Source organism: Ornithodoros turicata, chromosome 3, assembly GCF_037126465.1.
Source record: "Ornithodoros turicata isolate Travis chromosome 3, ASM3712646v1, whole genome shotgun sequence".
NCBI classification, from domain to species: domain Eukaryota; kingdom Metazoa; phylum Arthropoda; class Arachnida; order Ixodida; family Argasidae; genus Ornithodoros; species Ornithodoros turicata.
The window spans coordinates 49,754,505-49,776,930 of NC_088203.1; the positions used below are offsets into that span (position 1 = coordinate 49,754,505).

Consider the following 22,426-nt stretch of genomic DNA (forward strand, 5'->3'; position numbering starts at 1 on the left):
GTGTGGTAACTATAGCAGTAACTGTAGTATAGCTACATCTTGAAAAGCGTAACTGTGTCTCTAACCGAGGTACTAATTTTGCAGGCTACTAGTAACTGTAACTTAGTTACAGTTTCTAGAGACTGACCCATAACTTCAAGATACTCACGTAGTAAATATTTTGTGTCCCGACTAACTCACTGTAGTTCGGCTCTACTGTATGTAATTTAACTTGCCTGTGATATTTACAATGTTTACTCTTCCTTTTTGCTCGAGAGCTTTAAATGCATTACTGAAACTCTTTTTTACGAATGAATGCATTGAATAGGTCAGTTCACACTGAAATGTGCAATACTGTGTGCAATATGAAGGGTGCACCTAACAAGTGCATTGTGGTTGTCTAGTCCTTTTCTCTGTATATTACGTTTTTTATATAGCTCTAGCATAACGAAGCATTTTCTATTTGTCTTATTTAGTATTTAATTTTACTTGACTTCAGTGTTGCTTTGGAGCAGGTGGTCATGTTGACTGGGCACTATAATTGAACCTCTGTATGCAGTAAGAGGATAAGTCGACTAATCCCCTTTTTACTATTTTTCCTACAATGACATCTACATACCAGTATGTACCTGCCAAAGAAAATTTAGGACTGTATTGCAATTTATTTGCCCGCCTCAGGAGGGTAAGAAATGGGAAATGCATGTGTGTCAATGGGACGTACCATCAGAGCAGGTCCCTTTTCTCGTTTTTTTTATTTTTTGACTTCTCCCCTTATTGCACCCAGGGGTTCAGTTGAAGGCTTGCTGAGCCTCAGAATGGAATGGAGTTAATGTCCACAGGAAAAACAGGAGAGGCATCATCAATTAACACAAACTACTGCAAAGGAGTCAACGTTATGACAGCAGTGCTACCATTGCGAGGACATGTCCTATTGAAGGTAGCACTGCTGTTAAAATGCACTCTGCCCCCGCATAGATGTTGTTATTAAATCTGATTTGTTTGTTTGTTTTTTCTGCAAGCTCCGACCTTGCAATTGTTCTGATTTTACGCACGTAAACCAGTCTCATGTTCAACTGCTCATTTCTGCTAGTGTACTGCAATAACAATACAGTAAACAGTGCTCTATATTTGTGATACATTAGGCCTAGAAAAAAGATTTGATCACCACATAGCTGGATGTTTATGCTTTAAGACATATATACTGTACACTGTGATATGTTACACTGCCTCAGAAAAGATGCAACAACCACACGGTGGGATGTTCATGCTGTGATATTTACTTGAATAAACACCTGCTTTAACAGCAGGTTAAACTGAACTTTTCTGGTAGACAGCTCTCTACCTTGCTTAATACAAGCCTGTGATCCAGACTGATATACTGCACACATAAGGAATTGATGCACTCTTATTATGCGGTAAGATGTTACAACAACAACAACTTTATTTGGAGATGGTGAATGGGGAGTTTCATCACCAAGGGTGGTACTCTACCCCATTGTTGGGGAAGTAAGTAACTGTTGCTTTATAATGAATTAACTCCAGCTGCTGTAATCTGCTCACGGAGTTTGCCAAAAAAAAAATGTATAGACATGTACCACCTACCTACCTGAGATATTCCTCTAGGGACGGTGGTGGAAGGTTAAAGTAATCAGATGTCTGACTCCCGTACAAGCATGTGTGGCAATTTGTTAATATAGGGACTGTGCGACAAACTGGTGGCGCCGCGATGCGGCCTCCGGAGAAAGTACCTTGCGTGATAGCCGCCGGGTAGCCAGTTTTGTTTACATGTGAAGTGCGGGCATCGTTTTTTTTTTTTTTTTTTGCCACAGCATCGCTAACTGTGCCAGCACCTAAAAGAACTCTTCATTAGGGACCAGATGCTTAATTTCTCGTGATTTCTACGCTTCCAATACCAGCGTTTGTGACGCGCCATAATAGCATTTGTGTGACGCGTGACGCCATAATAGCGTTTGTGACGCGCGTTCGGCCATTGCATGAGGTGTGCACAACATGAGCGAATATATTCTATTTCTTTTGTTCTAGTTTCAATGAAACTGAATGAGGACCTGCAAAATTATCAATGATTTACAGTTGTCACTTTCGTGACGGTGAAACGCCGCTGGATATCACCGTCAAATGCACCGACCAAACGGCAACCTATTTCGAGATAATGATTGAGGTGTTTCATCGCCAGTGCCCAGAGCCGATATTGCTCCCGGTATGACAAGTCTCACAGTGAGAACAGAAGTTCTACGTTGTCCAAAAGGTTGTATTTACTCACCGACCATTTCACAGCTGTCGTCCCGCAAGCCTACGGCGGTAGCCGAGGTAAAAACTCATTAACTTTCTTCTTTGAGGATCTCTTTAGCGTTATTGTACCTGAAGATACTGGAAAAACTGCAGTACAAGTTCAGGCAATAAGTTGTGACCCCACGTGTTTATTTGTATGGATAAAACGGACGCACGATGTAAATTTCAGTGACGAAGCTATGTGTGTGCAAAGACGACAAAAGGAATACAAGAACAAGACTCAGTCAAAAACATGATATTACAAATGGCTGGAGTCAGGGGAATACACGTATATGCCTTCGCTAGCAAGCCAGGGTTTTGTGGGGAGTCAAGTAACCGTCCTCTCGACGTATCACTTTCAGGTGTTTTGACCGGACAGATGCGAGTGGTTGTTCTCCTTCCGTACTGTTAGATACATTATAAATACGGTGGTTGCTTCTGTGCAGTTTGTCTCCATTCACTTCGTTCGCGCCCCAGAAAGGTTCCACATTAGTTGCACTCCGAAAATTAGCCCTTCTAATTACGGCGGTCGCCACGCAAGCTACGGTTCCACTTGAGAATGCATAGAACGGGCGGCGTGGTATCACGTCGGATACGCCCAAGACCGCCACTGGCGGCGCTGTCGCGGCGGAGCAGCGCGCCCCCTTTAGTTGTCGCGCGGTCCCTATTACTCCTGCCTTGTACATAGATGCTACATTTTGTAAGAGCAGCTTTTGGTTTTTCTTGAAATCTAGGAATGCGAATTCCGAAATGATTTTTCCGAAACCCCATTCCACACACTGCCTAACAGTGCTCATCTGTTTGTTAAATGCCTCCTGTTGAAGAAACAGTGCAGCACCAGAATATGGTCGAAAAAGGAGCGGTAGCAGCGGGCAGGCAGGGTCCCCATACAGAACAAATGTGCGTCCATCCATAAGTTGTTCCAGCCTCCCATACAGACCACTGTCACGGAAGATTCCTGAAAATTAAATAAACATAAATGTCTTAACAAAATGTACAAAACTGAGTTGGGCTACAGTGGCAGTGGCGTAGCCAGAAAAAATATTTTGGGAGGGGTTCTGCAGGGACTTTACATGGGAGAGGATGATTTCCCTCTTGTTTCCCTCTCCTAAATGCACTACCTTAGGTACCATTTTGCAACCCCCAGAAACCACTCACCTTTGGCTATGCCAGTCATAGCTGGTAAGTGACAGCTAGAGCATATCTACGTGCAAATCATTGCTGCACATGCACACAAGGAGAAGATTCATCTTGGAGGAGAGTTCTCTCTCTCTCTCTCAAAACATACCTGCATCGTGTCTGCTTCCGGGATAGAGAGCGTCGAGCTGTGCGATGATGCCGTTTGGGCACATAACGCTCTGATACTTAACGGCATGGACGCGCTTGTGTTTCGAAAAGTAAATTCTTTGACTCGAAGATGGACGACATATGGGCCTCGCGGTACCGTCAATAAAGTCCCAACAATTCTTTACAGGAGCACCCTTTTCGTAGATTGCCTGGAAATGTCGTTTTAAAATTCGTAAACATGTTTACAGCACATAGGCGCTGGTGCATGCACTGTCATTTGAGATGCTTACCTGTGCAAAGTTCTCCAGCTCCAGCCACGAGTGCGATAGCGGGTTGTTCAAAAGATGCCCGAACGTTTCGGCGATATGTTCAATAACGACGTTGGAGACAATAGAATGCGTCGAATAGTGGCGGCCGAACATTCTCTCTAGGTCGCAAAGTCTGTTCGGGTAGGCAAGCCGTCTTAAGGCTATGCAAAGCGCCTCGTCCCCTTTTAGAGTGCTTTCTTGTGCTTTCACGTCCTGCACGTGTAGAGCTGCTTCTAGACGCATGATGTCCTCTTTCTCGAAACGAAACTGTTTTCTAACATCGTCTGCATCCATTGCCGTCAGCTCCAGTCGGCCATATGTAGAAGTCTGTTTCGCCCGCCGTTCGCGAAATCGGGATCGCAAAATGACATCTTCAATCTCGTCCCAGCTTAAACATTCGGCCAACAGCGGGTCGCGAAGAACGCTGCGATACGGCACATTCATCTCGTAATTGCGAATTTTCCACTTAAACCGTTAGATGCTGTGCAGTGCTCCACTCAAATCCGGCGCTTAAATCTAGTTCAAAGCGCCACCGCACCATTTCGAAAGGAACGATTCATACCGACCCAATAAAAGTCGCCTCGCCTCGCTCATTCGTTTGCTTTCGTATAGGTGGTTCGGGTAAAAACGATTGAGTAAAACTCCCTAATTTCGATAGGGAGAAAGGGCGAGAGTCCAGCTGACGAAGAGACTCGGAGAGTGTGGTTCGGGAAGGTTGGCAGTGAGGGCAATGAAGAAGAATATGCTCCAGATCCTCAAGAGCACCACAGTGGCAGCAGGTGGGAGAGTCAACTTGTCTCAAGCGGTAACGCCACTGAACTGTAAAGCCCGCATCGAGGCGCATTCGGTGGATTAATGCAGCATCTTGACGAGAGGTGTTTCGTGGCATGCGGAAAGCGAGCGTTAGATCAACTCTGCTCAACATAGAGGGGGGAAGAATGTCGGTTGTTCGTTGGCGGGAAGCCAGGGGTGTCACTAGACGTCGCACAATTGAACGGAGGTCTCCTCTCAGCAGAACAATACTGGTCCGTTTCCGATATTATCCGTCGTATTAGAGAGACCTATATATGCGTGGTGTAGTTTTGGTGTTCGGGGATGCGAAAATCAGCTTCGTTCATCTTCGACGACGGGCGTGTTCTAGTACAAGATTCCTCAGGACAGTGCGCGAAAACGAATGTGGTTCGAAGCACTCGGCTATTAGATACAGCAGTCGTTGTAGCGGACGCTGGACGACGACAACGATGGCCACGCGCGTGGAGCACCCGCTTCTCAGTTCCACCGTCGCGGCCATGGAGATAGGCCACCGTCATCGCCTCTCCGTGGCATACCATCATCACCGGTCGGGGCTCATGTAGAGGAAGACCATCGTCCTCTACATTTGGTGACCCGGACGAAGAACGTCACGTCCGGAGCAATTCGGCCCTTCACCATCCCAAATTTGTGACGACATCATCGAGCCGCCCTACCTCCGGCACACACGTGCTTCACAGATTGAGCCGCCTTCACTCCTACCGCATCTCGGTACTCTTCACTCCTGTTCTCACGCTCCTCACTGCCGGCCGCGACACTCGAGCCTTGAGCTCACCTGCCGGTCGCGGCAGTCGCGGCAGCCGACGCCTCGGCTTCGGCTCCCGTGCCGGTCGCGGCACGCTGGACGACGACAATGACTGCAACGATGGCCACGCGCGTGGAGCACCTGCTTCTCAGTTCCACCGGCGCGGCCATGGAGATAGGCCACCGTCATCGCCTCTCCGTGGCATACCGTCATCGCCGGTCGGGGCTCATGTAGAGTAAGACCATCGTCTTCTACATTCGTGTCGTGTTTGCTGAACTCGTTATGCTACCGATGACTGCGAAGATGCCGTAGAAGGCGAATTGCGAAGACGTCCGAAGCAAACTGCCGTTCAGTAACCAGTGATTTTGCTTTACCGAGGTGACGAGTTGAACACAACGTCTTAGGTATGTACAGGTGTCACACATGTATAAATTATAATATAGCGATGACGTATTCCATTTAACTTATGTTATCCTACTTGTCCCGTGCGGAACATTGTCAACATTAACAAATTTAATTTTAGGGGCCTTCCAGCGTTGAAGTGGCGCAAGACTGCTTCGTGTGCGTGTGATCCAGGCACTCAAGTTGACATGGCAGAAATAGCTGAAAACAGGTATGCAATGTGCACAGATGGAAGCACTAGATCTTTTACGTGTTGCAGACTTTGTGACATTTTGGGGGTCTCTGGACAGGTGCAGAACATTAGTATGACGTCAACAGTAGAAGAAACCGATGAGAACTACTATATTCTTTGAAGGGTAGACGAATACTTCCTGTTGAGGTAGACTAAGGAACGCTAATTAATTTTCTAGAGATGCATCCTCTACACTTGAATTCCCAGTGAAACAGCGGAAGTTCATTGTCTTTGAAGCCCCACTACTGGAATTTTTCAAAGTGTGTCACAGCTGCCGTGAGCCATGCAAGGTTACCACATCATATTGGTCCTAAATTTGCAGAGTTCCCCTATCTCGGACGCAACTGTCATTTCTCTTTATTGCTCTCCCGATCCTACCTTCTCAGAGATTACTGTGGTTGTCCATGCATTGCATTGGCACTGCCTTTTTCTACTCATGCTTTCAGTTTCTTGTTGTGCGGAATAAATCTTCAATTGAGAGTTTGCAGCCATCACGCTTGTCTACTGTGTTTGCCCCTCATCTATATTGATGTGCTATAACGGTATAGCACATCAACATACCAACAACAACCAAACAACCCTGCCTAGTCCTACTTTTGTATGGAAACTACATGTGGTGACATCCACATATATAAAATTTTAGTCAAAGTAGATTTACTTTTTTTTTTGTACAACCTTCATTATACATTTCTTTTGTCTCACTTAGCATACGTGAAGAAAAGTTCTCATCTTCATCAAGATGACAGGTCATTGTTGGATCTATCTGCAGCATTATTGTTCCTGTAATCTTTTCATCAACACAGAATACAAAAGTGCACAAATGATAAAATATAACTTTCTTGTTAAAAGGGAAAGACAAAACTGTTTATACTTCTCTTGTTTATTTTGTTGCAGGTTTTACAACTCTATCAAGCATGTCAAAACATCAGTGGGCAGGAAGTTAATTCTGCTCTGTTTCCTAAATCCCCTGACAATAAAAAAAGAAGGCTATAGTTTGAGATGTGACAAAATGTTGCTTCTGCGACGATGCGTTTGTCGTGTACACTGAAGCCACTTTCAATTTGCAGGGCTGTCAAAAGTACTTTACAAAAGTACATCTAAATTACAGTAACAGAGAACTTACACAATAAATTATTCAGCCATTTGGAGTATTTGCATTGCCCACATCAATGCTGCATGGTTTACTTTGAACCCAGATTAAGGGTTGCAAGTCAGCCCTGAAGTCCTTCTTTACGAATGTTAGTTGGTGACATGATAATGAATCAGTTACAAGTACTCCTTCTAGCAAAACAGAGTTAATTAACTGTTAAATCCCAACCTCGGTTCAAATATTAATTTGCATTTGGAAATCTGGTCAATAAGAAGTATATTAAAATGTTATGAACACAGTTCAGCTGAGTGACACTGATGAAAATTATCTTATTTACTCATCATATATACAAGACATGTGTATAATCTACAAATACAGATATGCCCCAGGTTGCTTAACCCTCTAGGAACAAACTAATAATTATAATATGCTGTGACTGCAAGGAAAAGCAATGAGAAAAACTTGCAGCAAGCAAGAAATGAAAATTTGCTGACATCAATATATACAGATGAAATATGTTCAATATGTCTCATGTTCAATATATACATTTCTATAAGTCCGCACACTGATGGGGAAAGCGTCCCTAAATGCACGACGCACGCAGGAAGAATACTTTCTATTGTACTTTCTCAGAGCACCCCATATCCTTCTTGTGAATAGCCGACAGGTGATATGACGGAATTTCCTGCAGAAATCAGGGATCCGCGAGAAAAATCTTGACCGTCATCACTGGATCTGAGGCAGAGATCTGGTTGTGGGCACTTCACTGATACCCCCCTCAAGGCATTGCATTCTCTAGGCACGTTCTGGAAGTGGTCCAGCATGACATTCTGAATAAAAGATCAGGATCGCTTTCATTCACTCACAATTCGAAACAAATTGACATATCATGCGTCGATCATATTGTGCAAACGGATTAAAGCGGAATAATTTATTCACTTCGGAAGTTTTTTATTTTTTATTTAGAATAACTACAACAACGAACCTGGAGCTGAAGACCTCCAGCATTCCAGTTTTGTAGGCACGCAGGAGTTGGAAAGCACAGCTGCAGCACCCAGTCGTCCTGAGAAATGGTTATATTTCGTTTGATGCCAAATACACAATACATACGATTCCACACTTTACTGAACCATATTTTCACCAAACCGTAGTTCATTGTCCTAAAAGCAACGCAAAAACCACAACGGATCACTGAAATCGAAACTATGTGATGCTGGGCTGCTAAGTTTGGAGAGAAGCCTTCTAGAACGGTGTCATTCATGTTGAAAAGCATCTATGAGTAACGTTTATCAATGCGAGGAATACCACAAGAAGAAATAGCACCCCTCGAGGAATTCCTAAAAAAAATTCGAAATTCCTTGAAAGTTTCGGGAGCACGGCCGAACACGTTTGTTACTGACAGCGAGAGCGACGGGGACTCCGACAGTGCAACTGCAAACGTGGCTGGATGATCGAGGAACATCATTGGCCAGATTCGAAACTGTCGGTCACGTGATTGCAACACTCGGCGCCTGACAGTCCAGGAAGAAAAATCGGTTGCCGCACCCCGGTCATGTGACTGATTATCGTGAAGTGACGAGATCAGTATCGGGGAGCGATCCTATATTTTGGTCACATGACCAATATCAGTCCAGATCGGGAAATGTTCAGAGCAGCATCGGGGATGCGATCCTATATTATTGTTTACATGACCAAAAGCGGACCAGACCGGGAAATGATCAGGGCACCGTCGGGGGCGACCTTGTCTTCTCTTGCGCTCTACCTCCTCTGTTCCCACACCGCTGGGAACCAGTCGGGTACTATCACCCGTTCAGGAGCCGATGCCCCCATTGCGTTCCCATTCTTTTCCCGAGGGTTTGTGCTGCCTGGGAACTTATCATGAGAAGAACACACCTCGGTCACATGCAGGCATGCAAGTAGTTCGCTTGCATTTGTTCACCGCACCTCTCCCTTAGAGCACAGCTAACGACACACCCTACTAACATTACTATATGCAGGGTGGTCCACCAACCATGGTAGAAATTTATAGTACAAAACATAATTCCCGGAGAGACGTGCGGTCAATGGATTTTTTCTGCCAATAATTTTTGCCACATATTGGTAACATTTTTATTTCATTTCAGTTGACGGAAAGTTAAGGCAACCTAACGTTTAACTTTGCGGAAATGGGTTCCCCGTGGTCATTTTTCTCAGCATAGCACACAATCCCACTCGTAATGCAATGGCAATTGCCGAAATAAATTCGAGTAAAATCCGTGAAAAAGAGCCCTTGGCTCCGCCTCTTTCTTGACGGCTGTAGCTTGGGCGCAACGCTGCGAGGAAAGGAGGTTACATTGACACGCCACACGAGGGAGGGAAGGGTTACAAGCCTTAGCCGCGGGACTAACACGCGCGGTGAGTGCGGGAATCAGACCTATCTTATCAAAAACGAGGTCACACGACGTGTTCACAGGTAGGGAAGGAAATACATTTTTGGAGCGTTTTGAACTCCGGTCTCAGTGAATGCAGTGAACAAGTAAACGGCAGCGATCGCAAGCACCATGTATTGCAACCAAGAAAAAACAAGGATGATCATTGCTCTAGGGGCCGCAGGTATGGACTATGACATAGCAGTCCTCAAATACAGTGAAATGTTTCCAGGAACTAGGGTGGTGAGCTCTTGTACCATAAGGCGTGCATTTTTGAGACTGTCCACAACAGGAAGTTTCCATACCGGTACACAGAGCCGGTCACACCCAGTCACTGCCAGCGGGTCGAGACAAAGTCCCGAAAGAAATAGGAGATGATCCCCATGTAAGTCTGCGCACCCTGGCAAAGCGAGTACTGACATCGAAGTCAAGTGTGCTGAGGATACTACACAAGCACAAACTCCACCCGTACCACGTGAGCCTTCATCAACATTTCCAGCCGGGCGACAACGAGAAACGGCTGTATTTCTGTAACTGGATCCCATGTCAGACGGAGGAGAGCAAAAACTTGTGAACAGGGTCATTTGGACTGATGAGGCCCACTTCTGCCATAGCGCTCAAGTGAATCTCCACAACGTGCATTATTCGAGCCAAACAAACCCACACTAGCTACGGTACTGCAAGCATCAGTACGACATTTTAGATGCCGTGTTCAGCTTTGTTGATGACCTGCATCTTGCTGAACAGACCCGCGTATGGTTCCAGCGCGATGGGGCTCCACCTCACAGCGCGCGGCGTGCAGTACAGCTGCGCCGTGAGATGTTCCGGGAGAAGTGGGTTGACCGATTTGGTCCAGTGTCATGACCAGCCAGGTGTCATGACTTAACGCCGATGGACTTTTCCCTCTGGGGTCGCATCAAAGACGAAGTATACAAAAGCGAGCCACGATCGCCGGCTGACCTGCAGGGGAAAATCACTGCTTTCTGCTCGTCGCTCTGCAGATCCGAAATAAAAAGGGCCGCGAAAGACACAATTCGGAGGGCCAACCTGTGCATTTCCGCCGATGGTGAACACTTCGAACACTTTTAGCCACACTTGGTGCATGGTGATATTTTGCTTTCACGCCATTCGTTTTGTTTTCAACTTTCGTTCTTTTGTCTTTTTTAAGTTGGTTTGTCTTCTATTGTTCAGGGAAACCTATCCTGTTCTGCATTGAAAGTGTTGCTAATGATAACCTAATAAAAGTACATAGGAAGTGTGTCGAATGTTAAGAAAACCGCAGCATGTTGAAGCAAAAGAAATTGGAAAAAGAAGAGCGCTGACAGGCGTTCGTGCCTACAACTCTGTCTCTCTCACACACACACACACATACACAGGTTCATCACAATAAGGTGGTGCAGAAAAATTGCGAGACCGCTATCTGCGGTCATTGTGAAAACCGCCGCGTACAGGAGGATCGGGTTTCACGCGCACCCAAAAGCAAACAAACACAAGAGCACACAAAAGCAAGCAAAAACGAATGAAGGAAAAAGAGCGCGACGCTGAAACTGACGTGGGCAAAGCAGGGGTCGGATTCACAAACGCGATCGTAAGTTACGCTAAGATGCGCTAAGACGTCGTAGCCTGCGACGCGCGTACGACGGCGTCGTAAGCGCGATTCACAAAGCTATCGTAGTGGAGAGGGTACCCCCTTTGACGAGGAAGAGGAAGTTGCTCGCTTCCTGTCACGTGCACCTCCGAGAGAAACAGCCAAAGGGTGCGAGATTATGTTTTCGCTATGGTAACGATGACGAAAATTTGTAATCGCACCAATAAGAGTCGTCCCGTTAGAAGAAGACGAAGTTGTTCGTCCCCAAATGTTTTGTTACTGCACGTGCTCTCGATCTTTCGTTAGCCATAATGGATGCCATGCAATCACAGGCGAAACGCGTTCGATGACACAGCAAATATATTTCCAGTATGTTCGTCTCGGGGAGGGGGTGGGTGAGGGTGTTTTGTAAGCGGTGTGTGGCACCCAGTTTTGCCGCTTTTGTGGCTTCTTTTGCCTTTCTTGCAGACAATTTGGAGGGGTGTTGGGGGTGTCTTAGCGGGGTGCATGGGATGCTTGAAAAATCCCTGCGACCCGATTTTACGGAGCACAAAGTTGAAGCATTTGTTGAAGGTTACCAAGCAAAAAAGTGCCTTAATGTCACTTCGAGGATGGTTTCGAAGGTTCTGTGGCAAAGTGCAATGCGTTGGCGCGTATTACGGAGTCTTTGTTTGCCGTCTCCAAATCCACCGCTGCCAAATAACGCCGCCATCTTTCTTCGTAAGACTGCTCGGGAGCTCTCGCAGGATTCCGCCGTAAGCTGCGAAGATTTTGCGACGCGCGCCCTTCGTGAATCTACACTTCGTCGTAACTTTCCCGTACGACGCAGATACGACAGATTCCGTCGCACGAGCTCTTTGTGAATCCGACCCCAGATACCTAGCAGCGGAACTCTTCTGTGGGTTGGGCTTGTAACCGTTTCCCCTTCGTGTGGCGTGTCAATGTAACCTCCTTTCTTCGTAGCTTTGCGCTCAAACTACAGCCGTCAAAAAAGAGGCGCAGACAAGGGCTCATTTCCACGTATTTTCGTCGAATTTATTTCGGCAATTGCCATTGGAATACGATTGGGATTATGTGCTATACTGAGTAAAATAACCACGGGGAATCCATTTCCGCAAAGAAAATGTGACGTTGCCTTGGGAAATTTGAATTGAATTGAAACTTTATTTTACATTGTAGCAAGTACAATGTGGGAGGCCCAGTGCAAAAAGCTGCAAGAAGCAGCTTGACAAGGCTCTGGGTTCCTACTCTGACCGTGACAGTTGTCAACGATAAACACACACAAGGCAATGTGTCACATATCAAATCATCCTATCAATACTAATGACCAACGCAAATGGAACAGTAGTAACATAATCAGACACACTTAGACAAGTAACATACAAGTAACGAACGGAGAAGGACGTTGTTAAAAGCCATGCAGAATGCTCACAAGTGCCTACGTAACAACCGGCAGCCAATTTATATGCGATCACCAACGTCACTCGATTTATGGGATCTTTCACGTTGATTTCCGTGTGATACCACGGCGTATCGCGACTGGTACGGGAGATCGAAGCCGAAGAGTGCCGGGTCAGAGCGAGAGGATGGTGGCCTCCTATTACGAGCCCCCGGTGGAGAGACGTGCTCGGGGACTCACGAATTGTGCCGTAGCGCCATCGACTGCTGTCTGCACTGGGGTTAGTGGTGGCGAGGTGGGCCGAATTGATGTCTAATGGTGGTATTCGCTGTCCAAATTTCCGATGGCAAGCGACCGAATTACACCGAACATTGTGGTCTTCGTTCGGGTCACCAAATGTAGAGGACGATGGTCTTCCCCTACACGAGTCCTGACCGGCGATGATGGAATTTCCCAGCGGGCAGATAATCATGGCCTCACGCTGGGACGGTGACAGCGCAGTAGCGCGTTGCATCAGGGGCATATCGTCGTCACCGGTGGCCACCACAAGTTCGTTGAATGCACCTCGATGTGTCTTTTACAGCGCAGTGGAGATACCGCTTGAGACAAATTGACTCTCCCCAATGCTGTCACTGCGGCGCTGAACACATTCTTCTCCACTGTCCAGACTAACAACCTTCCCGAACCGTACTCTCCGGATCCCTTAACGAGCTGAACTCTCGCTCCCTCTCTATCATATAGAGCTTGATATAGAGATATTGCTTGGTCCCTGGCCACATCCAGTTCATCAACACTGCCCTGAAAGCTCTCTTCACCTGTCTGGATACCACAGGACTTCGCTTCTTATTGTGAAGGGGCTCGTTATTTCCTTCCCCGCATTAAAAGCAGCAAAGGGGTAGAGTATCGCCCTCGGGTGAAAAACTCCCCATCCGTCTCACAATAAAGTAGTAGTTGTTGTTTGGGTCACCTAAGGAAATTATTTCGTATGTGCCTGTTCCACAAATTATTCCATACAATTCCATTATGGCATTTGTATTTCTTGCGGGCTCTCTTCATTTATTTATTATTCTTGATTTTTTATTTATTTGTTTCTGCAATTCTTTCTGTCTCCTGCGCTGTATTGCATTGAACATTATAACTGTATGTATGTCTCTTGTACTTATCTACGATTTTTTCTAACCTGCAGTCTGCCCTAGCATTGTGTTTCCCATTGTATGGGTGTGTGTATTGTACACGGATGTAATGACCTTTGTGGACCTCTGGGTTTCTAAAATAATAAGCAATAAATATACAGGCTGAGGTAGAGGCGCAGCGTTATTACACCGCATGCAGACGTCATGACAATTAAAGAGTGTAATTCCATCGTCCCTGTAGCAGGTCTTGTGGTATACACACCCGGGTGAGCTCACTTAGGCAATATTTGAGCGACCATAGAAGTAGCCTGCATTAAAACAGCGAGCGCTAGGAGGCTACAAACTCTTCCCAGTATTTATAACCGACATTAATGCGGCAGGTACGTCCCTCTCTGTTTGGCAGCAACAAAGCCCATAAAGATTGTGAGGAGTAAGGAAACAAGTGTAAAGTGGAGAAGCGGCACTTACACTTGCAATCAGATGTGCCCCCGCTGCCGTAGCTCGTATTTCCTTGCGAGAAACGAAACGCTGTTTCGGCGTCTACGGATCTAACCTGGCCATCCCGGTAGGGCAGGAAAGGCAAGGTGTATGGGAGCGTGGCAGGTACAAAGGAATTTCACTGTGAAGTGTGCGTAGAACAAAGAATGAAGAAAGATAAGTTGTAGGCACTAACAGCGCAGTTAACAATCCTCATACAGAGACGAACGATGACGAGGGATAACGTTTCTGGTTATTGCAGGATCTGGAATCGGGACGCCGGCACTTCCCGGTTCAAACCTCACAGGGGCCAGCACGTTAGAGGACGTTATGAAGTCATGCTCCGTTTCACATGACTGCTTCTTTGTGACATCATCCGGCAATGACACAAACCTGAACTACACCATAGTCCAACATGTAGCGAAAGGATATATTTTTGCTGCGAAGGCTGCACCTTCGTACGCAGCACCGGCCAAACCAACCTCAGGTAGTATAATCGCTGCATGTTTGAGACATTGTTACTGTGCCTTCTCTCAACGCAACCGTGCCTACACTAGCCGCAACTGCGTAATTCAACGCGGTTGTCAACATCTGTAGCACCAGCTGATGTGACGTAGTTCTTAAGCTGATCTCCTTCCACGCTGAGACTTGAAGGTGACGTGCGCACTGGCACAGGCTGTGCTCCTTGAAGTCTTCCCAGATAGCTCGCCGCAGAGGTGAAAATTAATATCAGCGTTTTCTGTTGCACATTGAACGACTGAAACATTTTGAGATTGATTCCAACGTCTGCAGTGGCCTTAATACCCTTCGCCTGTTTTATCGCTCTCTTTTTGCATTTCGGCAGTATGTCGGCAGCAACTGCATTAAATCCTTGATGCTACTGGCAATGTTGCCCGCACACAGCACTGATATATCAGAAATACCGTGAATAATATTCCGAGAGGTACTTCTGCAGTCGAAATGAATAGACGCAGATATGTAATCCTGGGCAAAACGCACCACAACCAAAACAGTCAACAGCTGCATCCCAGGAACAATGGATTCTGCTCTGCTGCTGTTCACTAGCAGAACGTAGTTGTACGATCCCAACGTTACCACCAATCGTTGCGAGCCGCAGGGTAAGGTCGGCCAGGTAGGTAGGGCAAGATTGCCGTCTCCCAGACAAAAGAAAAAAAGGCATGCATGATGTAAGTTACAGTGGCAATGGCAGCGAATGAGATGTTAATGACAACCCTGCTGAAAAATCTCACAAAGAATCCTTCAAATACTTCTTACAGAACTCTAAGAGAAATTCTGTGGGATAATGGAACAAAATCTCATAGGAATTCTCACAGGATTTCTCTTAGCAGTTCTCACAGGATTTCTCATAGAATTTCTCTTAGCAGTTCTCACAGGATTTCTCTTCTCAAGAAACCTCCTCTCATATAGTTTTAGTTTTGTGTGTGTTTCCGAAACCTGGTAAATGCTCTACACGAAGGGATGAATAATACAGATCAGGATAATAAGCACAAGGATAAAAACATAACACAATATACAATAATTTTATTCTTTATTAAGATCATTTAAGAAGCTTCTCATATGTATGACAAATGAGTCCAGTCTCTTCGGCACTGGAACCTCAGACTGTCCTCCCTCCCGCACAAACTTCTGATAGGCATCTGAAACGGTGTTCGGAGCAAAAACGATAAGTCAGCAATAACAGAGATGGAGACCCACAGAGTTTATACACAGGGCACCACACTTAGCAACATGCGTGAAGTGAACAAGTCCTTCAACTAGAGGAAAGAGCTATATGTTAGATACCATGATACGAAAGACAGCAGTAATAAATCAGATATCAGGATGTGGCATAAATATTCACACGTTTACACCATAACAATGTGCGTGTGCTCATTTTCCTGTAATGGGGGACCTAGCACACAGGTAATTTTCTCTTGCATGGCATTCATCTCTGCTACTCCATGTACACAGGAGCTATTCCTGATGTCATATGAGGAGCTGGGCTTGTTAGTGCACTAGCATAGGTGTGTAATAATTAAGCAATGCCGAAAAATTTGCACAGGTGCCAGGGGACCATAAGAGGAATAACAGCAGCAGTGATGGAAGTGCCTCGAAGCATGGCCCCATGGCGCTGGAAAGGTCACGTGCTAGAGTCGTGTAATAAATGGTCACCCCCGTTTCTCTTAACTTGTATGCTGTCGGAAACATATCATTTCAGTACAGAATGGAATTCCATCAGGAAATATTGCAGTGCAATTTGTTCCCAATGGCTTGCACACGGAGCAAGAACTGACTAACGGAATGATGGACATACAGCCGAATTCATAGCAAGCCTCGACTTGGTGATCCGTTGCGACTCCCATGAGTGAAGTAAATCGTTGATCACAGCGCACACAGACAAATCAAATAACGACTGGAACTTCAGAAGTGACCTTGATCATGTTTAGCAGCTGTGATACTTAAACTTTAGACTGTATCAGACATTCAAATATGCATTAGGAGAACTCACTTGCAAGAGCCTGAACTTTGCTGGGGGTGAGAGCAGGTTTTGGCTGCACACCTGCCTTTGCATATCGGTTGCTTAGCTTGCCGCTCAGGCTTCTACCCTGGAGCTCAGCCTCAGTCCACAGCTGCCGTGACAGCTCCCGGCAAAACGTGGAGTCTCTTTTAGCCTCCATGGCCCATTCCAACTTCTCCTTTGGAACATATACGTTATTCCCTAAGTGTACCTGAAGCAGACAAAAGCAGGATGCAGGGTCAAGTACATGTTCATGTATTATTACCCCTTTGTTCAGCAACAGTCATATCAAGTCAAATCAAACTTGCTCATCCCCAAAAAAGAATTACCCTGCAGGAACACATGGCAGATACGAAATGGTGGAGAGCTGAGCACCTTTAAAGGAGCACTGAGGCGACCCGCAAAATGTTTTCAGTTTTTTACTGTGCTATGTTCTGCAACGAATAACATGAGCTCCTGTAAAAGAACGACGAGCATGCAGGTGACCCATAGAGCGTGCATCAGGCCTATGTTCCGTGCTCCTCTAAAAATCTTCTCTCGTGAAAAGTACACATCACGGAACAAGGAGCCATCGTAACGTAATTGGTCCCAGTCCAGGTCTTGTGACTTCATGACATAAAGAATGATAGCCCGAGCATGTATAGTGTGTGAGCAAAAAAGAAAAATAGAAAGAGAAAAAGCAAATATTTTTCCACATAACACAAGAATCGCGTCAGCTGTCAACAGCTGCTTTGCCAGACTGTCTTCATAAATGTGATGATGATGATGATTGGAGTTTTAATGGCGCATTAACTACATAGGTCATAATGCGCCAACACTGTGATTAAAATAAAACTAGCAAGAAGTAGGTGCAGTACTTAAAAAAGGAGAGAAGTAACATCTAAAATACAAGACTAAAACTACACAAGACTTACAATTCCAGTGTCTTTTAAAAAATTAAAAAGTTTACTGAAGGGAATAATAGCCTCATCGCCAAGCAAGAGCGCTGGATGAAGAGGCAAAAAATGCGTATAAAACTCTGTAAAATGATGCTGGCGATGGATTTCGTGGTGTGGGCAGGTGATAAGAATGTGGATGACAGAGAGGAGCTTCATAAATGTGAGTGCACAGTTTACAATACACCACCGAGTGATAGCATTTTGCATAATGACTGCTGATGGATAGCTGGACAGATTAGGCAGGGTTTGAGCAATGTTATGTGTCACGTCATTGCTCCTTTAATTTACCTCACACTTTTGGCAAATAAGCATGGGCTGCTGAGGACAGAAAAGCAAGAACCAAAGCAATACAAGCAAATATGCAGAATTGAATATTGGGCCTTTTGTGGTATATCAGATTCCCCACTTAAAGGATCAATAAGGTGAAATTTCACACGACTTGAGACCTAGCCTCATTGGTCAAGTTGTCCATGAGGGTTCACCATAAAATATTTGCACTCTGCGATGTATTATAGCTGTGGAACGGAATCGTTTAAAGAAGAGTCAATTCCCACGGTTAAAAAATTCAGTTCACATGCTCACTATACATGCTTGAATTGTGCCGCTGCATATCAAGACTCACGTGTCCTGGGATTACCCACATTAGGTCGCGACATCTCTTCGTTCTGTTACGCTGTTTTCACGAGAAAGGATTTTTAGAGGTGTGCAGAACAGAGGCCTCACGTGCGTTCTGTAGCTCACCTGCACACATCATCCTTTCGCAGGAGCGCATTTTATTCATTGTAAAACACAACACAATGAAAAAATGAATAAAACATTTGGATGTAATTTCGGTGCTCCTTTGTACGACATGTTACCTATACACAGTCCCCGTTACTATAGGTGTCAGTAGGTGGTAGTCCACTTATCATAAGTAATAGTTAAATTCCATGCATGCGTTAGTGTGTTTGTCAAGATGACATCGACTCGCCTTGTTGTCCACCACAGAGAAGGGTGCCACAGAGCTTGTGTTTTCCAAATTCTCTGTTGAAAACAGCCGTTTCCGATTTGTACACCTCTTGGTGCTGCGCTGGGCTGGTGTCTCCTTAGCTGGCGCTTGTACATCTCTCAGTTGAGGTGTTGGGACGACAGGTGTAGCATCCGTGTGGGCTGGTGAAGGCTGTGGTGTCACCATGGTAGGTTGTGGTGTCACCATGGTAGGCTGTGGTGTCACCATGGTAGGCTGTGGTGTCAACATAGCAGGCTGTGGTGCCACCATCGTAAGCTGTGGGCTTGGCTGCTGTTCCTGGCAGGAAATGCCATACGGCTCCTGTAAGCCAATTAAATAAAAGGAACACTTGCAAATATGTGATCAAGAATTTTAAAAAATGAATATTATGTTGATGAATAATGATGAAGAATGCTGATTATAATGGTCATTTGTTCATGCCTCAGTAAGGTCGTACTGTTACACACAATGTCGTTTTTATTTTGAACAGAATTTTATGAGAATACTGTAAGAGCTTCTTAAATGTAGTTTTCACTGGAGGGTGCGCAGCCCAAATGAAAAGCTGTGTGATCTATTTTATAATTGTACTGAATTACTAATAAAGATACTTCAAATGTAGTTCAGGCAAGGGGGGTACACCCTTCCATCATGGGAGCATCACGTCCCGAGACAAATTTTTCGGCTTCCTGTTGATGCTGTGATATCTTCTGTTGGCCAGCTAAAAGTCATACAACTAGAGCCCGTAGTTTTCAGGAAATATTTTTTTCTAAATTCAGGGGGTAAAATTGGGTAAGCAAACATGTGCACTAGATTTATGCAAATGTGGGTGCACATTGGTTCACACAATGCGGACACAGGCAAAGATTGGCGGCATCCAATGAGACAGCACGAGAAGCGTGCGCATACCTATACTGGACGTGGGGATTTGAAACTGGTCCGATCGTAGTGTTCTGTGTATATGCGCGACATGATGCCCACGGCTGCATTTTTCAATACAGATTCACTGAACTGTAGCCCACAACAGTTCTCGCGAATGTTCCAATGACAACATTTATCTTCACGTTCTTCGGACAGCGACACCGGTCCACTTCGCAACGCGCACTATATTTTCTTCCGCTTGACCGCTCAATGGCGTGACATGTCCAGCATGAACTAAACACACTGATGGCTGAGGCGACGTTCACTGCTTAGCGCTGAAGCAAGCAAGAGCCCGCTATGATTTTGATTGTAGGTTCGTAATGGAATCAAAGTTTTGAATTATGATAACAAGTATGAAATTAACAAAGTGTGTAACATAAATTGAAGTGAACTTGTTTTTGCATAATGTAAAACCCCCGAGACTACAGAACATGAAGGGACAGACGCAACACGAAGTCTCAAACACACTAATGCATGAATGGAATTCAACTTTCACTTATGATAGGTAGACTACCACCCACTGACCCCATAGTAAGGAGGACTGTGTAGTGGTGACATGCTATACAAAGGATAACCGAAATGACCTCCAAATGTTTTATTCATTTTTCCACTGAGCTGTGTTTGCGACCACATGTTTTGTCTGTCCCTTTGTGTTCCCTAGTCTCGGGGTTTTACATTATGCATCATCTTCCCCAGCTCACTCGCTTCTTAGCCATTTTTTCATGGTTTTTGCATTTTAGTGCCCCTTTAATGAGATTGTTGTGATCCCTACATAATTTTTGCCAACTACTAACCGTCCAATTTTCACTGTCCCCGGTCTCACAAGCACCCAGAGTGTGCCAGGCTGCCTGCAGGTGCTCAGATGACTCTAGCAGACCACACTCATTCTGCTCAGGTCTTTGGTGCCCTATAGGCATGGGGATAACATCTGAAAGCAAAGCAATCCCACCCTGTAAAGTAACAACTACTCCTCACAAAAAATTATGAGGATGCAATCTAGATACTACAAAACAGATCATAACAGTAAGGTAGCTGTGCACCGAAGTTTTTAGCAATTTGAGAACCAGGATGGAAGCATACCTAACTTCTTCAACATAGTCTCCTGCAACCGTCGGCACAGGGCCCTCTCTACAGACACCTCTTCCACTGCTGCCTCTAACTTTTTCTGCAATGCTCCTACTGTTGCCTGCAGACTTTTCCTTGCAGTTCCTGCTTCGCCTTCAACTCCATTTCGTACATATTCCTGTAACTTGCCAGCTTCTCGTGACAAGCAAAGCCACAATCCTGTGCAGCTTCTGGAAGTTTCGGCAGTGCGTCATCACTGCCAGACCGTTCTACCCTGGTTCTTTTTGCCAGCACTCTTTTCATATCTTTTTGTCTCGCCTCCTTTTCACTGTTTTTCCTGTGCTTTTTTGATGGGAGTCTGGGTTGTGACTGCTAATGAAAACATTATGATTGTTAGGAACAGTACAGAAGACCCTCATCATAGACCCACATTATGCACGTACCTGGCTTTGGGGAACGTCATCAGTCTTCAGAATTCTCGGGATAGCGAGGTTTCCCTCAAGCATCAACTTTATGAGTTCACCTTCTGATTCTGTGGAAAATGAATCACATAAATCTGAACGTTTCCTGTCTAGAAGTTAAATGTGAAACACTTAGGAACAGTGTCACAGACACTGATTATTTTCGAACAGAGATCGGGGGGTCTATCACATGTTAACGTAAAGCTCAACTCATATATAGCTCAGTAACAATTCCGCGGCGAAACAATTCAACTAGCACAAGATTACATTGATGTGTCTCATCTGTCTGCATCTGACAGTTACGTGACGACAGCGCCGGTATGGGATTGTTACATAATTAGGGCCCTTAATTCTTTTTACGAATGTTAGTTAATCCGTAATGTCACGTCCAGTAATGAAAGCACAGAGTTGACGTGCGACTCCAAGTTGAGGAACCACTGACCATTTCAAATATCAGTTTTTGTGAAACCAAGCCGCAGGACCTTCCGGCCACAAACACAAAACTGGTGGAACAATAATGTATCACGAGTTCACGACACTCACCTCCAAGCATCCTAATCTCCGCTGGGTAGTACCCAGCCATGCTGCCATCCTCTGCGTACCAAAATGTCTGTTTGGTTACTTTCTTGAAACCTCTTGTGGTAGTGGGATTGAAATCTTTGACAAGGCTTGTGGGAACAATTGCTTCCATGCCATCTTCGATGTATTTGGTGTAGGCATGCATCCCGAGCACGACAAAGCTTCACTCACTCCCGTACACCGAACAAGGGAACGCTTTCGACCAAAGAAATTACACCTAATAATATGACCGTGTCGTCTTCAACCATAACAACTGAGAACCACGTGTTGAATCCACTGCACGTAGTTCCGATTGACAGCACAACGGTAATCCTACGCGCAGCACAGCGGCGCAGGGTATGTCTTACGCTAAAGCTTATAGTTCCCGAGCGATGCTTTTCTGAAAAACTATTAATACGACAAGAGTTGTGAAATATACAGTGCTGAGACTACGAACACTTGACAAAAACACTGGTTTATTCAGATCCTTCAGTTACATTGCTTCGGGAAACGTAGCAGTAGCCAGTCGGCCTGGCATGTAGCAGACGAAAAGTGCGGTACTGACGCTTGCTCTGGAAATGTCAGTTTTGAAATATAAAAACGAGAACATCCGTGAAATATGCATTATATGTATTTTTTTATATTCCACTATCCACAGCGTATATCGGTAGGCAACCCAGTAGCTATTTTTGATGTTGCTGAAAACAGGTCCGCAACTTTGCATTGGAAAACAAAACAGGGGTAGCAGGGTGGGTGTTTTGGTGGTCATTCGTCGCTTCGTCGCTGTGTTTTCACGCCGTTCTCCAACCGCTAACCGAAAATGCCGAACCGTC

General features: G+C 45.3%; 1 protein-coding gene and 1 long non-coding RNA gene across 2 annotated transcripts in view; both read left to right on the top strand.

Moving 5' to 3' along the window:
• LOC135388463 (phospholipid-transporting ATPase ABCA1-like) overlaps positions 1–22,426 on the top strand; it is a 391,000-nt gene that overhangs the window by 44,671 nt on the left and 323,903 nt on the right. Inside the window, exon 3 of the mRNA XM_064618039.1 lies at positions 14,410–14,634. Coding sequence (XP_064474109.1) covers positions 14,410–14,634 — 225 coding nt within the window. The remainder of the gene's footprint in view (positions 1–14,409; positions 14,635–22,426) is intronic.
• Positions 5,103–7,028, top strand: LOC135387033 (uncharacterized). Its single transcript, XR_010420798.1, has 3 exons — positions 5,103–5,822; positions 5,942–6,031; positions 6,947–7,028. It is a non-coding gene; the product is annotated as an uncharacterized LOC135387033 (long non-coding RNA).